The sequence below is a fragment of the Alosa sapidissima genome, chromosome 4 (assembly GCF_018492685.1).
Source record: "Alosa sapidissima isolate fAloSap1 chromosome 4, fAloSap1.pri, whole genome shotgun sequence".
NCBI classification, from domain to species: Eukaryota; Metazoa; Chordata; class Actinopteri; order Clupeiformes; family Clupeidae; genus Alosa; species Alosa sapidissima.
Genome location: NC_055960.1, coordinates 24,900,786 through 24,917,816, shown reverse-complemented (window position 1 = coordinate 24,917,816; position 17,031 = coordinate 24,900,786). Strand labels below are relative to the sequence as shown.

The 17,031-nt window shown below is 42.0% G+C and overlaps 2 protein-coding genes across 6 annotated transcripts in view; both read left to right on the top strand.

Moving 5' to 3' along the window:
* The window catches only part of LOC121706557 (sodium-coupled neutral amino acid transporter 3-like), a 48,623-nt gene extending 46,496 nt beyond the window's left edge, over nucleotides 1–2,127 (top strand). For all 5 annotated transcript variants that reach the window (XM_042088378.1, XM_042088379.1, XM_042088377.1 and 2 more), the window contains one exon: nucleotides 1,262–2,127. In XM_042088378.1, the coding sequence (XP_041944312.1) occupies nucleotides 1,262–1,366 (105 nt within the window). In that variant the 3' untranslated portion in view covers nucleotides 1,367–2,127. The remainder of the gene's footprint in view (nucleotides 1–1,261) is intronic.
* A 5,793-nt stretch (nucleotides 2,128–7,920) lies between these two features.
* LOC121706558 (guanine nucleotide-binding protein G(i) subunit alpha-2-like) overlaps nucleotides 7,921–17,031 on the top strand; it is a 78,403-nt gene continuing 69,292 nt past the window's right edge. Inside the window, exons 1-2 of the mRNA XM_042088382.1 lie at nucleotides 7,921–8,227; nucleotides 8,653–8,796. Of these exons, the coding sequence (XP_041944316.1) occupies nucleotides 8,679–8,796 (118 nt within the window). The 5' untranslated portion in view covers nucleotides 7,921–8,227; nucleotides 8,653–8,678. The remainder of the gene's footprint in view (nucleotides 8,228–8,652; nucleotides 8,797–17,031) is intronic.

Here is a 17,031-nt window from a genome sequence, read left to right as displayed (position 1 = left end):
TCACCCGGCGGCCAGAACGAGGCTAAAGGGTACACTTGCCATTACACCTCAGTCCAGCAGATGGTGGTGGTAATGCACTCCGTTTGCAGACTGCCAAAAAAAAACTCACTGAAGAAGAACAGGCCAGTGAATCCTTCTTCTTTTTCGGTGAGCTTTTTTTTTTGGCGAATTAAAGGCAACGTTAGGGAACGTAGGTCAGTAGGTTTTAATAATGTCTTTGCCTATGAGAAATAAACGCTCGCTGTTGGAAAGTAGCTGTTGACCATTTCTCTGAGTTATGTTTCTCATCAGAGTTGCTCATATACTTGCCTCAAGGGTCGCTTGCTAGCCATAAAAATGTAATGGCTTCGATTTTGCAAGGGAGAGAGGAATATCATTCCTCTAATTCCCCCCAGGCTAGCGCCCACGCCCAGTGCCACTGCTAGTGGGTGAAAAGCTGGGATGGCTGTAGCATTCCCCCCAAACAATTCCAGTAGGGTATATGCATTAATCAAATAAGGCCCAGAACATTACCCTGTCAGAAGGGACCAAATCCCTCACGGCCCCCTCCACTCTGCCTGATTATTTTTGGCCTTTGCTAAATGCATCAAATCCATGTATTTGATGCATTTCCTTTAATGTCCAGTGGGCCATAACCACTCGTACAGCTGATGATATGGACCTTTTTCACTGCAACCATTTTGACATGAAATAGAGGGCAGGCACAGCTGTTACATATGACATTAATTAAGGTTCTGATTCTACATTGGCGTGATTGTAACACCTGTGCTTGCCCTACTATTTCATGTCAAAATGGCTGCTGTAAAAAAAAAAGGTCTATTGACAGCACTCAACTCAGTAACTTAGAGTGAATGTGCTGTCAGAGCCGTGCTTATGGAGGTGGGGACTAAATCAGAGAACAGGATTGGATTGAAATGTGGGCGCAGCATGTGTGGAGTAAGGACACAGAAATGAGAGTGCGGGCAGTAGACCGATGTTGCATTGATCTGAGGGACGGGCGATGTGACAGGCTAGACCCATGAGTAACTCGGGTCCTCAATGGACCCTGTGTCTGTCTCTTCTCGTATCCGAATGTGCTTCCCTTTCTCAAGTTCTCTCTCACTGTCTGTCTCTCAGATATGATCTGTTTTTTTTTCTTTTGTGTTCCTTTTTCCTTTTTCACTCCCTCCCTTTGTCTCTGTCTCTTTCTTTTGCTCGTCTCATGTTTTTTTTTTTTTTATTCTGTTTCTATTCTCTCACTCTTTTTCTCTCTGTTTTGCAGGCCATCTGTTTTGCCATCCTTGGCATCCTGTTTATGATAATGAGCTTGAGTTTCATCATCATCGATTGGACAACAGGGAGCAGTAAAGCCAGCAGTGGTCACTAAGCCCTTCCCACCATCATGTGCAAGTGGGGTGTTTTGTTTTTATAATTTAATTTGTATCTCCTGTGTATCATTTTGAGTCATTATTGTAGAGAATGCACTCTCTCTCTTTCTCTCTCTCTCTCTCTCTGTCTCTATCTCTGTCTCTCTCGTTCTCGTTCTCTCTCTCTGTGGAAAGTTGAGACAAGGCCAGTGTACAGCAGGGGCATTCAGAAGCCTGGATAGTTATTGCAGTCATTTCAAAACGTTAGTTCCTCGTGTCCTTGGCTTCCACTCAGAGCCACGGTGTCTGTGTTCGTCTCTGTGTCCGTGTGAAGGTGCCCGCCAAAGTTACCCTGCTCCAAAATAAGCAATCCCAACTTTCCAGGACAGAAAAAGATGGTGCATTCTCTCCGAGCAAAGGGTGTCTCACCTCTCAAGCAGATTTGCTAAAAAAAAAAAAACTGGTCCCATTTCTCATCTCCCATGACTGAGTAGGAACACTCAATGTTTTTTTTTTGTTTTGTTTTGTTTTGCGTGTCTCTTTGTTATAACCTCTCACCTACACAAATGCGGAACCACGGTCATCTATGGAGTGTCTTTGGGAGAACCAGAGCCTCGAAGGAAGGGAGGCTGCGTGAGTGTGCTTTCATAGTAGTCTATGTACCTGTGGTGCAACAGTCAACTGTAATAACTTATTATTATCCTCTAGCACAGTGGTTCTTAAACATTTTGAAGCAGAGGCAGAGAATGTCTTCTCTCATAGGTAGGCTATATCAACACCAAAGGCATTATGGCAATGGCACCCTTTAGAAAAATGTCTTTAATCCAGAGTGCAAATCATTTTGCGACCCCTCCAATATTTTTGGCGACCCCCAGTTTAAGAACCACTGCTCTAGCACATGGCAATATTCTGTGCAATAGCTGAAGGAAGGGCTTGACCAGGAAAGCTAGCTGACAGACTACTTCTTTCTGTGGCAACATAGCCTTTTGTTTTTTGTTTTTTGGTAGTTTTGTTTTGTTGTTGTCATGGTGCACCCCACTGTGTTAGTCACATCTAGTTTAGATACATTTATGAAATATGTGAGCGGTGTCAACATGTATGTAGCATACATACAAACGGTGTGCAGACTTTAGGGTTACACTTGATACAAAAAACAGGAGTCTGTGTCTATATCTCATAAAAGCATTCTGGCTCAGTGGCATCTGAGCTTCATCTTGCTTCTTATTTACTCTTCTTCCAGGAAAGCATATCAATGTCAATGACACTCTGTTCTGGAAAGTTCCTAGTTATTTCAAGAACATCTTCTGATCTCATGTGTGTTTTTAGCTGTGTCCTGTATATCAGTATCTCTATGTTTGGGTTGAAAACACTTGTAACCTCTGATTCACGATGGCCGCCATTATGTCACTGTAAACAGATGCTGTTTGTTTTGTGAAAAGGTCAGTTGGTTTTGGTGAGTATTGACTGGTGACTTTGGGTTTTTTTCCATGGCGGTGGTTGTGTGGTGGTGTTATCTTGTTGTTTCTGAGTATTAGACAGAAAGTAGTCAGAGATAACCAAAAAGTGTATAAGTATATAAACAAAAGTATATAGATAAAGTATATAAATGAATTTACAGGGTCCTCTCTTCTTAAGGAGAGTTTAAGGAGGATATATGTAAACAGTTTTGCTTATTAGAGATTCAACTCAGCTAAAGGCTGAGTTGTTCTCAAGACTTTAGCAGCTGCTGTGTGTTTTCCCGTCTATGTGGTATCTGTGTGCATAATGTGCATGCGTGTGTGGGGGCGTGGATGTGTGTGTGTGTGTGTGTTTGTGTGTGTGTGTGTGTGTGTGTGTGTGTGTGTGTGTGTGTGTGTGTGTGTGTTGGCAGGTATGATTGCAGCACTAGTTTTTTAGGTCCACCCACACATCGTGAGGGATTAGGGCTTTTTCTGCTCAGCCAAACTCGAGTGGCAGAATAAAAAAAACTATGGGATTAAGGTTTGAAATTGGATTGAATTTTGTTAGGTTTGACCTCATTCAGCAAAGGTCACTGCCTGTCTGTAATGCATGGCTGTGTAGCTGTGACGAGATATTAGCTATAGCACTTTCATCCTAAAGCACAACATCATAGAGCCATTAATCAACTGACTGGGTGAAATTATGTTGTGTACAAGTACTCATAGGGTAATGTGTTTTGTAGGCATAATTACATGGCATATGGGCTGTATCGTTCAACTAATCTTTAAGTGAAATGTGGTATTGAAATTCTTAATAAGGCACAAGAAACTGCTCTCAGAAAATGTTGAATTTGTCGTCTAACATGGTACAAGAATGTTTTTTTTATTTTTTATTATAATCAGTGCTTACCGTCCCAAATTGTCTGTGCTGCCCCATTTTAAGCGGCCATTGTCATTTACAGTGTTAACATTGTGATGTGATTTCCGTCCTCGTCCTTAAAGTACTGGGAAAACTGTAAGACTCATTCAGTGGATGTCCTGTAAGGATCAGTGAATATTATTAAAAAAAAGATGAGGAAAAAGAAAATACTAAAAACTATAAACATAAAGTAGGTGTATTAAACCGTGGTACTTTTTTAGATGAGTTTTGTGAGGTTTCCAATGGATTGATGGACCATGTGTTTAATTGCATTATTAATCTCGGATCAGTTTGAAGGCCTGGAGCAAAATGTCAGTCAGTTTCTCCCCCCTGCGCTCCAAGCACACTAAGGAAAATGACAAGAAGGAGGCTTAAAAAATCAATGAAGACCATTGCATAGGCTTCTTCATCCCTGAGTGGTTCAGAGTATTTTTCTTCTTTAGCATCTGAGAAGACTTAACGTTGTCTTTTTCCATGTTGGATATGCACATCCTTACAGCACAGAGTTTGGTAATAATAGTGTTCCTGATATTTTTGATATATATTTTAATGTTTATTTTGTCAACAAATAAAAAAAAAAATGGTTTGTACCACAAAACCTCTTTCTCCCCTTGGTCATGGATTCCTGTGACCATTTGTGTGTGTGCGTACGTGTCAGTATTCAGAGACATGTTGGTCAATATCATTTCCTTCTCTCATTTTATATGTGAGGTCTTCTGCCACCTCCGGTGTATCATGGTCTCATTCTTGCTGCATTTGTGATGATTTTTGAGGATTTGTCCCTCTGCTTTGATCCTCTTGTTGGAAATGAACCAGACCCGTCAGAGTCATTCATGTTAGACAGACTGGCAGTGAGGGGAGAAGATTCTCAGACAAGGTTCAGTACTAATTCCTGATAAAAAAAAAAAAAAAAAAACTTGAGCATGTTGATTGGTTCACATTTCAAGAGCAAAACGTTAGCACTTAAACTCACAGTGGCAGTTAAACTTCATCTTAATTGTACTGTATCAAATGGCACAAATTGAATCAAGTAATAAAATGTATAGCACAATACATGGTTGATTTGTCCCTTATAAGGTCATAATAGCTACTTGGTGGCTATCAGCCTACATGACATTTCAAAGAAATGTAAAGAGGTGAAGCACACCAGTTCCTGTTAATGAGCACTGGAAGGAAATGTTTGAAAGTCTGGACAATTTCCAACAAAAACCTTTCATGTGTCTGGTAACCAGGTCTTATTAATTTCACTCTTTACCCTTTGTGATTCAGTGAAAATATATATAAAATATATGGGTGAATAACAAACTTGTATGAGTTTTGACTTACGTGGCAGCATTTATAAATAATGTATATAAATGTAAACCCTTTATATTCAATATGCACATCTAGTTTGTACATTGTAAATAGAAGGAGCAGGTTTTAGTCAGATATTAAAAAGAAACAAATGTAATAATTTTTAAAGTGCTTTTTAAAAAGCCTTCAATTTATGTCTTTATTTTCTGTTATCTCCAAACATTGAGTACATTGCTGGCAGTTATTGTACTGTAAACAATGTTGAAATAAAAAAAGAAAGAAACTATTTTATCATGCCTGATTTCCATTGACTGCAGAAAACATACACACACCACCTGCACATTGACATCACTTTTCACTCCAGTCAAACCTTTGTATGAAATGCAACTGCAAAGACAGTGTGCAGATATTGCAGATCACCCAACGGGTACAAGCAGATGATATTCTATTGTTCCCAACACTCTAATCTTTACATTCATATACAACTGAAAAGTCTTCTGACTGTGAACCTCAGAGATGCCTATGAATGAAGTGACCCTCTCAAAAACATCCATTGCATTAAATAACATTATGCTGAAATCTACCTCTTCACCTTCTTGGAGGTCACCGGGGGTTCTTTAAGGAACTACACTCTTACAGCACACCTGCCTATCCAGCTGCAGGTGCACTAAAGAGGACCACCTCTAAAACCTAATCCCACACATAATACCTGTCAGGTCCACAAAGAGATTGCAGTGTGATATTCAAATTATCCCTCGCCACTGTGGAAATTAAGTTGTGGCGTGGTTCCAGCCAAGTCCATGAAGCCCTCATCAGCGACAGTACAGATGCACATGCTCTGCTAAAGGCTGGAGTGGAGAACACGATTAGCCATAAATTACCTTCACTTCACATGCAGGAAAATTAACTTGTTATGAACCCCAAAACATATTTGCACCAACAGAATGTACTTACAAATGCTGCATTAGGCTACACTTCACTTAGTAACACAAGTTGACAATAATGTCAAAATCAACAGTCATTTTAATTGTTCATGGAATATCGCAGAGTAGCAGCATGGATGGATAGTAACTGCTGTAGCAGTGTAGTGCTTCCATGATTCTACTACTGTACATAGGAGCATGACAGTTAAAGCTAATTGTTATACTAGGATGTTATGATTTCTGGATTATGAAGTATGGAGCTCAGAGATGTTTCAGCAGAATACTTGGTGGCTATCAGCCTACATGACATTTGCCATGAAACCACTTCAGCCTTCATACTCTATCAGCAATGCATTATGTGCCATACACACCAGTGATATCAACTTTTAATCCTCCAAAGTAAAACACATATTTATAGTTGACAAGATGCAGTCAACCCCCCCATTACAATCAGTTTTGCTACCAACTATCTCAACCCTGGACATCTTTCATTACCTAAATATGCATAGCTTACACATCACCTGCAGCAGTGAACAGACAGACAGCATGCATTTAGATGCACACACACATACTGTGTCAAGTCTTCACCTGCACAGTCCAATTATTATTTCACTATCTATTGGCCGTGCTGCAGTTACTACTACTTACTGACTATCCCTTCTAAAACTGCTGAACGAGCGAGTCCGCAGTGACAGTGTTAAGTGGCGCTCCTAAGGGAGGAAGGAAGCAGTGGAGTGTGATGCTGTTTATATAAACACATGGCGCTCCTCACCAGCCTGCCACCAGCAGAGGGGACACTCATCGGTTTCCCTGTCGTCGAGGCTTAAATTTATCTCAGTTGTCCCCTGCCTATGGCTAATTAGGCGAGAGTTAGATGAGTATTTTTAGCTATCTTTGTTGTGCCCTGGGTGCCTGCATATTGGAAATGTTTATTTATTGCAATGCCTGATGCTGATCTACTCCACAGGTCAGAAGAGTTGTCTGGAGGTGTCATCCAATTTTTTAGAAGTTTCCAGTTTGAAATCATTATATTAATAAACTAGTATTTAATTTAGTTATGTGGTTTTATGTTTAAAACCCCACAGATTTATGTTATGGTTAAAACTGACTATTGAATGTAAATTGCCAATAATTTTTATTAGCATTTAACATAATTTGACTGTATCAGACTGTTTTCTTATTAATTACCCCTCACAATGTCTCTGCTTCTGATGTTAACATTACCCTAATCCTAAAAGATTACACAATACAAAAGGTGTGAATTTACATCAGTCTGGCAACAGCAGACATTTAATTTCCTAATTTTATGTATCTTACATCTGTCACCCTAAATATATAGGATTAGGCTATTACTATTGTAGATTTCAGTAACATCAGCAGAATTTTTGTTAATTCTTCATGATTGATGTGGCTTTCCAAATCCACATGAGGGTACTGTTGAGCTATAATTATATATTTTTTTACATCTAAGCATGAGGAACCAGAGAGTAGCATACTATCATGTTTACGAAAGAACCGCTGGACTGTTTTAACATCTGCGTGGTTCCCCAAAACAGATTTTCAGACGCCAGTCATAAATTTGCCGTGTGAGAAAACAGTGTGGAAGTTCCACACAGTAGGCGTATGCACATTGATATAGCCTACAGTGCCAAAGATCAAATAAGCTTAATTTATGCTAATAGAGCATTGGGATCATGTTTATGTAAAATGAAAAAGACACTTTTGCATTTTCGTCAGTGATACAGTAGGCTATAGGCCTAAGGCTACAATGTTTCCGTTCATTTTTGTTTTCTACACAGAAACACAATAGCCTAGGCCTACATGTTTTAACCCGTGTGCTGCTCATCCTCTGATTGTCTGTGTTAATTGATTTTTTATTTTAATTTTATTTCATGGTAAATCATGTTCAGGAACTGAAAGAGAAACTTCACGTACTGACAAGCCTACATTTCCCATCAAGCAAAAGGAAGTGGGCGTTGTAGCGGAGGGCTGGCAGTTCGCGAGCCAGAAGCTTACTAAACTGTCTTCAGCTTTTCTAGCTGAGAGGAACTTCGGGTGTGGCGTGGCAGCCCCGAAAATATCGAAATAAATCACAACGAGTTGAAATAAATTGGCTTCCTAACGGTACACGCTGGAACGGTTGAATACTGGGGAACTGAACGGGACACCAAAACCCCAAGAATTCAGCCACAGGGTCGTGGAGATATTTTTCTTGCGGTTTGACATCTGATTTCAACCAGTCGAGTCGAGTCCTCCACACCGAACTTCGGTGGCCCATTTTGTTGCTGTACCTGCTGCACGCAAGAGGTTTGTCTTGGATATTTGGACAACTTTTTTGATTTTGTTGATGTGTTTTTAGAGATATTTCAAATTTTCCCGTGATGACAAATCCAGCAGCTGGTGCGCTGTTTCGTCTTGGATAAGCTATAAACAACCCAAGATTTTTTAAATCGTGATACATCGTTGGAATATTAATTGAATATTCTTTCTGGTTCTGGTTTCTGTCGGCATAGGTTAGCCAGACCGTTCAACGTAACCATTTAACGACAGCTGACTTTATATTGGCTCATTTGTGAATTTTGAAGTGTTTTCACTGAAAGAGGAAGTTGCCGTTTACAAGACGATTAGTGACGGAACAGTGCTTTTGATTTGAAAAGTATTGTGCCATTGCCTGACATTCAGCCTTCAGTGGCCTCACTCCCCCGTTTCTTCAATCCTATCACAAACATCAGGCGCCCTGAAGCGTGCACTCGGAACCATGGGCTGTACTGTCAGTCAGGAGGACAAGGCAGCCGCCGAAAGATCCAAAATCATTGACAAAAGTCTTCGAGAGGATGGAGACAAGGCAGCTAAGGAAGTGAAACTGCTGCTTTTGGGTAAGCAATTCTTCCGTTTTTACACGTGCATTATAGTTTGTTAAGCCTTTATGTGTTCTTCACCTTGTTCTGTCACACGTGAATGTGTGGCAGAGACGGGGGAGGTTGTTCCTTTTTTGTGATTGATTATGATTAGGCCCACACCACTCACAAAATGAATGAAGCACTTCTGACGTTTCAATATAATTGACTCGTTTAGTAAGGCTATTTTCTAACGGCATACTTGATTCCCCTCCCTCCCATCAAAGCTTTTCAGTTAACAACACTAATCATTGACTATTTCTTAAAGAGCTTCTCATAGATTATTATGGAAACTTACAGACGGGCTTATGATTTTAGCCTTGGAATGCAGGAAGAAGCCACTAAACCTACCGTTACAGCGCCCGAAATGTAAACGCATAAGTGTGAATAAAACAGCATAAAGTAACGCCATTTTATGATTAAATCTGCAAAAGCTTACAGTCCTATATGAGGTGCTATTCTGCCTATTTCATGGTATAGCATTACCTCAAATGCTAAAGCCTGGAAAAAAAGACTGCCAAATCAGTGAAACAGCAGTTTCAAGGCTATTCGTTTAGTGTTGTGACACCCCAGCATATGTTGACATAGTCAAGTAATCTTGGTCAATTCTCTCCGTGGAGCCTCCAGCTGTTTAACCAATCAGTGTCAGCAACATTCCCTAAGCCTCTCTTTCAAATGTTATTCCCCAACATACCCATTGCCTATAGTCTTTCTTAATGCTCCCCATAAATCATGAGTTTTTGTGAAATGGTAGGTGACAGTACATGTGTGCCCATTGAGATGCAGTGTTACTCATTTTTTTTTTTTTTTTTTTTTGTCACTGTTGTGTCATCTGCATGAACATTTAATTTTTAGAAGGCCAGTGTTAAAAAAGACATACTGTTCCATACTTTCTTTCCCTAGCTATAGAAGCAGCTTTTTCATTGGTACGATCATTGGCAAACCTTTTGCTTGATGTCCATTTTCACTTGCAGTGAGCCCAGTAGACCATGTCGTAGCATTCACACTTTCTCAGTAGGTGTAGCACTATACAGATACCTGCCATGGAGCATTTGATGCTGGTAGCTAGAAGTCATGTGATTGTGTTGTTGCAACTGATGAGTGCTTCACTCTCGATAACGACATGCAAAAGCAAAGTGGATCCTGGCCTCTGCTTCGAGGCTTTGTGAAGCTTGACTAGAATTCATGCTGGGAAAATCTCTCTCCTTTCTCTCTCTCTCTCTCTCTCTCTCCTCTCTCTCTCTCTCTCTCTCTCTCTCTCTCTCTCTCCTTTCTCTTTCTCTCTCTCTCTCTCTCTCCTTTCTCTTTCTCTCTCTCTCTCTCTCCTTTCTCTTTCTCTCTCTCTCTCTCTCTCTCTCTCTCTCTCTCTCCTTTCTCTTTCTCTCTCTCTCTCTCTCTCTCTCTCTCTCTCTCCTTTCTCTTTCTCTCTCTCTCCTTTCTCTCCTTTCTCTTTCTCTCTCTCTCTCTCTCTCTCTCTCTCCTTTCTCTTTCTTTCGCTCTCTCTCTCTCTCCCCCTCCCTTCCTCCCTCCCTCTCTCTGTCTGATTGACTCTACAAGTGTTGGCCTTGGAAATACTTTGACAAGGTTGCTTGCTTCCCTGTTCAGTGTGTTTTGTGTCCCATTGTAAGCAGTGGAAAGAGCAACAACTCTCCGTTGCAAACACACTTGGAACACATTCTGTCTGTCTCTCTCTCTCTCACACACACACACACACACACACACACACACACACACACACACACACACACACACACACTGCACTTTTGCCTCCATTGCATTGCTGTTTTGACAGAAACATAGAGATCCTATTGGGAGGGGACTGAGTAAGTACTGAGGCCAAGTAGAAAGCTGGACCAAGCATACATGTTATAACTACATTTTGGCACAGGGTCTACACACACACACACACACACACACACACACACACACACACACATACACAGCTTTGTGTTGTGAGTGACGGGAGGGTTTTTTTTTTGTTTGTTTTTTGGAGACTGTGTTTATTAGCCCCTGACACAATAAAAAGAATTGGAGAGAGGATTCTCCACACAATCAATGAACTGCTACCCGATCCAGTGGGTCTGATTGTAATAATATGTGAACAGTACTGTATCTTCACCTACGTTGCATAAGGCCGGCACACTGCAATGGAAGAGAGTGACCCGAGCCATAATGGCTCCTCTGGCTTACAGTCGCTCATAGCAGATTGAAAAATAATTAGGTTTAGCATGTGTACTCAAAGCTGCACTCTATCAGTCATGTTTGGTCTCTTCGATAATAGAGTAATTACTGGTATCCACTTACCCACTAACAATGCCCCATACATAAGGTAATGGGCAGGGTCCTGCTGCTTTGTGTATGTGCTGAGTCAGTACCTAATATGGGTCTGACTCTAAAACCTGGAATGGATGCATACATACATGAAGTCTCCTGTACTGTAAAAGTCTTTATACACTGTAGTTTGCTGCACAGTTGCCCATGTGTGTATTGGGCGTGAGTTTGTGAGTTTGAAACAATATTTTGCTCGTTTGACGGCTTCCAGTTGAGTCTTCACTGCAGAGGTGTTCTTAGCATGGGCTCGGCCCGACTTCAAAGCTCGCCACAGGAAAGGATATGTGCCTGTCGGGGATCCCCCTGTAATTATCAGGCACAGATTTCACCCACGTGATGCTGCTGCTCCTGGCTTTATCACTTCATCATGTACATCACTTTATCGTTTACATCACTTCATCTTGTACATCTTGTCTACCCAACAACGGCCCACCATGTATCTCTTATACTGTAGATCCACGCTCTCGTGTGTGTGTGTGTGTGTGTGTGTGTGTGTGTGTGTGTGTGTGTGTGTGTGTGTGTGTGTGTGTGTGTGTGTGTGTGTGTGTGTGTGTGTGTGTGTGTGTGTGTGTGTGTGTGTGTGTGTGTGTGTGTGTGTGTGTTTGTTTGTGTTTTTGTTTGTGTTTTTGGGGCCGATGGTGGATATCGGCGTGGCATTTCATGCACGGCGGCTTCAGACAAAAGTGCTGCTAGTCTCTCGGAGGGGCAGAGTTTGCACGATTATTGATTCAGGCTCTCCGGTCTGCTGTCCGTCCATAAAGGCAAACCGACAGAAAGTGAGCGCACGCGCGCTTGGGGCTCGGTGGATGTTGGCCGAGTGCCCTATGCTGTCAGAGTTGACACTGTAAACTCTCCAGTGATGCTCCGCTGTTTGCGCCCCTAATTACTTTGTTGTCTGCTGATGTGGTTTGTAAGCAGCCGTGGCCTACTGGTTAGCGCTTTGGACTTGTAACCGGAGGGTTGCCGGTTCGAACCCCGACCAGTAGGCACGGCTGAAGTGCCCTCGAGCAAGGCACCTAACCCCTCACTGCTCCCCGAGCACCGCTGTTGTTGCAGGCAGCTCACTGCGCCGGGATGTGTGTACAATGTGTGCTGTGTGTGTTTCACTAATTCACGGATTGGGATAAATGCAGAGACCAAATTTCCCAAACGGGATCAAAAGAGTACAGACCCTTTCAACAATAAAAACAAAAACAATGCTTGAACGTTCTATTTGGTTCCCAATCTACTTCCTCTGCATTAAGATAACATATGGAATGTTAAAATGGAAGTCTTGTGGGGCCAACTATGATGCTGTTAATGGAACTCTCTTGAAAGGGTCTATATATACTTATACTTCCAGTTAATGAGCGCAGCCTTGGAAGGAAGCGGATTTGTGATGGAGAGTGATTATGAAGCAGATTTCAAGCCCCCTCTCCCTCTCTCTCTCTCCCTCTCTCTCTCTCTCTCTCTCTCTCTCTCTCTCTCTCTCTCTTACCTGGATGTGAGCTTTATGCTGATGTGCTTTTGACGGAAATGTTTCAGTCGGAGAGGGAACAGACTATCCGAGCACCTAGCAGCACTGTGGAGAACATGCCACCAGTTGCTTGTTCCACTTCAAACATGAGCAATCTTTCTGAAAAAAAAAGAAAAACTAATATATGCTCTTTGAATCCCAGCTATAAGATGAAGAGTTGCATTAGCTTAGTTGAATATGGATGTCAAAGACCCTGCAAGCTTGTGCCACAGAACACATTGCACATATTTGAACATAAGGTTGGGTATCAGCTCGACCTCGGCCTTTTGCTCTGTCTCTTCTATCACCAGTCTAAAGTGTACCCAACGCGCCGTGTGGCTCATTTTGAAAGGAGTGCGAGGTCTGCTCTGAGGGCCGGTTCCATTTGGCCTGCGAGGAGCCTTGTTAAAGGGCCCTCTGCTGCCGTGGAAACCTGGCGCACAGCTGAGAAAAATCTGAGTGCTTCTTGCCGCCCTTCGAGTGGAGGAGAAACAAGGAAAAGATAGAGAAAGAGTCTGCAGTTGGATAGGGCTCTCAGAGTGGTCTTTCCTACCCAACTATCCTAAAGTAAAATGTAATATTTAATTCCATAGAGAGAGGTCATCTCTGCTTAAACTGATGATTTGACTTTGTGACTATTTTTGGAATGTGTCGTATGTGTGTGTGTGGGTGTAGCGGGTGAAATGAGGAAATTATGGATTTCTTCCCGATTGTTTTTGAAGAAGGAAAAACATGCACATACCATACCACACATACCTCTTCACTTTCACTTTCATCTCCATGGCACCAAACCTAGTTGTTGGTAGACTCTTGTAAAAGGTGTTGTAGTTTTTCCATCTTTTCTTTCTCTCTTTCTCTCTGTCTCTCCCTCTCTCTCACTCTGTTTCCATTTTTTTGGTTTGGCTGAGGTTTTTGAACTTTGCACTGAGTGTAATCCTCCACAGGGGCCTGTGCTCCAGTGAATTCCACCACTTGCCCCGTTTATTTGAGTCTGTTTTTCGATTTTTCTAACCACCCCCTTTTTTTACTTCAGCTGAAATGGAAATTTCCCTTGGCAGTTTCCTTCCTCTGGTGCCATGTGCTTGAGAGCAGCTCGCTCGCTCGCTCCCTCTCTCTCTCTCTCTCTCTCTCTCTCTTTCTCCCTCTGTGAACATGTCTCAACATTCCAGTGTCTTAACTGTAATACTAAGCTGACTCTCCTCCTTTCCTTATCTCCTCCTAATGCACTCACTCTAGATTTGCAGCAGTGACGCTCTTTTGGGCGTTTTAGCAATGGCATCGGCATTGTGTCTGTGAACTGCCTCGCGAGAAGTGAATTATTTAAAAAAAAAATTTTTTTTAAAAAACACCAGGTCAAAAGAAGAGTTCAACTGGCGCTGCATATTTTATTGATTGTTTACAGAGAGCACGTTGGTGATGGAAGCAATGTAGGGGAGAGACTGATGCACAGGCACCGGAATGGAAGAGTTGGTAGTTCCCTAGAGACTGGGCCTTGTTGGAGAAAGTGTGTGTAGTGTGTGTGTGTGTGTGTGTCTCAGTCTGTCTGTTGGTGTGTTTGTGTGCATGGAAGTCTAAGCTCCCTCTTAGGTGAGCATGCTTGACTGAGTTTCATCACTGCTGTGACAGGATAGTGACAGAAAATGAACTGTGAAGACTCCACTCCTCTCTGCCTGTTAGATCCTTCAAGCTGCCTGCCTGACTGCCAGTTGACATGATAAATAGGAGTCGGTCTCCCTCTATGCCTCACGCAACTTTTGCTCTTTGTACAAATTGTATGGATGAAGAGTGTTTGGTAAAACACTCACAGGCACATTATATTTGCATATCTTACACACACACACACACACAAAAACATTCTAGCTATTTGTGCTGAGAATCTGCAACCTGTTTGGGCTATAAGTCACGTGTGTGTGTGTGTGTGTGTGTGTAATGACACTGTGCACCAAGGATGCCTTCGTGCAATTTAATAGAAGCTTGAGGAAGAATGGAGACGACGGGGTCGTGGTGGGTTTTCACATGTTCCCGACTCCCTGAGCTTTTCAAAGGTGCTGGCGAAGGGCTGTCGGTCTGTGACATGGCTGCAGTAACGGCCCTGAGTTTTGCCTTTGCGGTAGCTAATAATCAGGTGGCATATTTCCGTCATCGCTCTCTCTCTCTCTCTCTCTCTCTCTCTCTCTCTCTCTCTCTCTCTCTCTCTCTCTCTCTCTCTCTCTCTCTCTCTCTCTCTCTCTCTCTCTCTCTCTCTCTCTCTCTCTCTCTCTCTCTCAGGGGAGTTGTGGTCTTCCTGACACCCTTACATTATTGGTTGAGCTAAGTTATACACTGGCTAGCCATTCGTATAGATGCCATGCTAAATTGCACGGTAGTTGTCAGTGATTGTTATTGATTGCTGCCAATCTCAGGCTGCTGGTGTTTGGTCAGTTCTCAGATGTAGCAAGAGAGGTGTAGATCCCCAGAAGCACTGACAAAGAAAACAATTTGTTTTCAAAAATCCCTGCAGGTCTGTGCTAATTTAGACCTTATATTTAAACTTGAATGTGTAAATTCAGTGTAAAACATCAAATGAGAAAATAGAACCGATTGTGTCTTGCTCAATCACGCACACCTCAGCATGATGTCACATGGTTTTGAGGAAAGCTTAATTGTCTGTGGTGCATGCACCTTCGATTTCTTTTCTCCCCTGAGCAAGGTCTGGCTGACCTATGTTCAATTTTCCATTAAGCAAGAATACATACAGCCAGTGTAGATAAGCTCAGTTCTCTCTGTTCGTTCTCCAGTTCTCATTAGTGTACATATTAAATACTGATCCCATTAAGCCAGTGATTTGAAAACCACTGCCAGTCTGCGCCTTTGACAGCGGCGAGGGGCCATTGGGCAAATGTGACGTGTGGTGCTTAGGTTCCATGGTTGAGCAGTGAAGGGTGGTCAGTTTCTGAGAGGAGAGAATAATTCTTAGTAATACGCCATGCATGGGGGCCCTGAAGGGAGATCCCTATTTGGCTAGTTAATATGTGACCACTGTTATGGATCTGCCGCAAAAGGAAATGGGTCCAGCTGTTCAATATTTGGTTCGAAACCTTATTGTAGTGCTCGCTGAAGCAAATAAGTATTATCTCAATGAGGAGTCTCTCTGGTTTTACACACACACACACACGCGCATTTTATTGATTAAAATTTCCATAGCTTAATTCCATCTGCGCCTATGATTCATAACAAGTGGCAGGTCTGCAGCTGAATAAGTCGATACTTTGCCATTTGATATTGATAAGTTACTTTATTTGTCCAAAATACCATGCCTTTTCTCTCACTACTGTACTGCTGTGAAATTTGCCTCTCTCTCTCTCTCAAACTCTCAAACTGTCATACCACTATAGAGATTAACCCAGTGTGAAATTCCTACAGTGTCCTTCAGTGCATTGGACCTGTTATGTATACAAGATGAGCTGCCATCAGCCTGGAAAGAATCAAAACACTGCACAAATGTGTGTATGTGTCCAGTTTCTGTTTAAACTTTAATGTTTAATCCTCACACATGTGTGTGCATGTGTTATTCTTCCAAACCTGTTAGGGCCATCCTTAAAAATATTTTCGTTTGCCGTAACCCGACCGACCCTGTCAATTTAGAACCGACCCAAATATTTATTTTTTTCCCCTTTTAGTCCGACCGACTTGCCGGTTGTAAACTTGCGTTAATACCGACCGATTGTTTGTTTTTTTACTCTAAACAACCAATACAAATGCAATAAAATAATATTTCTTTTAGTAGGCCCAAGTATTGTGAATATAAATTGTCTACATGCAAACGTGGCTCACTTAAAAAAAACAACCTGTGGCGTCATCTCTACACCATTGGTTTTACGCATGTCACACTATGGCCTACGCTTCGTTTCATTCACACAAACTGATGACGCTTTTACTTGGCACGAAGTTCTGGAAGAACTGTGGCCAGATCTTTTCTCATCCCTTCTCGCCCTAGTCTAACGGTGACCGTGTCGGAGTATTGAAATTGGTTGTGGTCTATTCAGCATTTCTCAAAATATGGGTCCGCAACATGGAGACTGCTGGTCCGCGGAGTCGTGGAGTGAAATTAGGCCCGGTGCTTCATCTGATAATTTGCTGCGCAGTTGATCAAGAAACCGCGGATCGACGAAAAAAGAAAACAAACGTTTCTGCTATCGATGTCATTAAACATGGAGCCCTACAATTAAGTGGTGGTATGAGCATTCATTCAATGCGCGTCTGCGCGAGAGAAACTGAAACTAATCGATAACGTTGGTATCAAAGCTCCGCTTAAACCTGTTGGAAGGCTATTTATTTATTTAACGAAACTTAATAGAACGACGTTGTTTTTTGGAACTTCCTTAGAAACAGAGCAGAGACTGTATAAT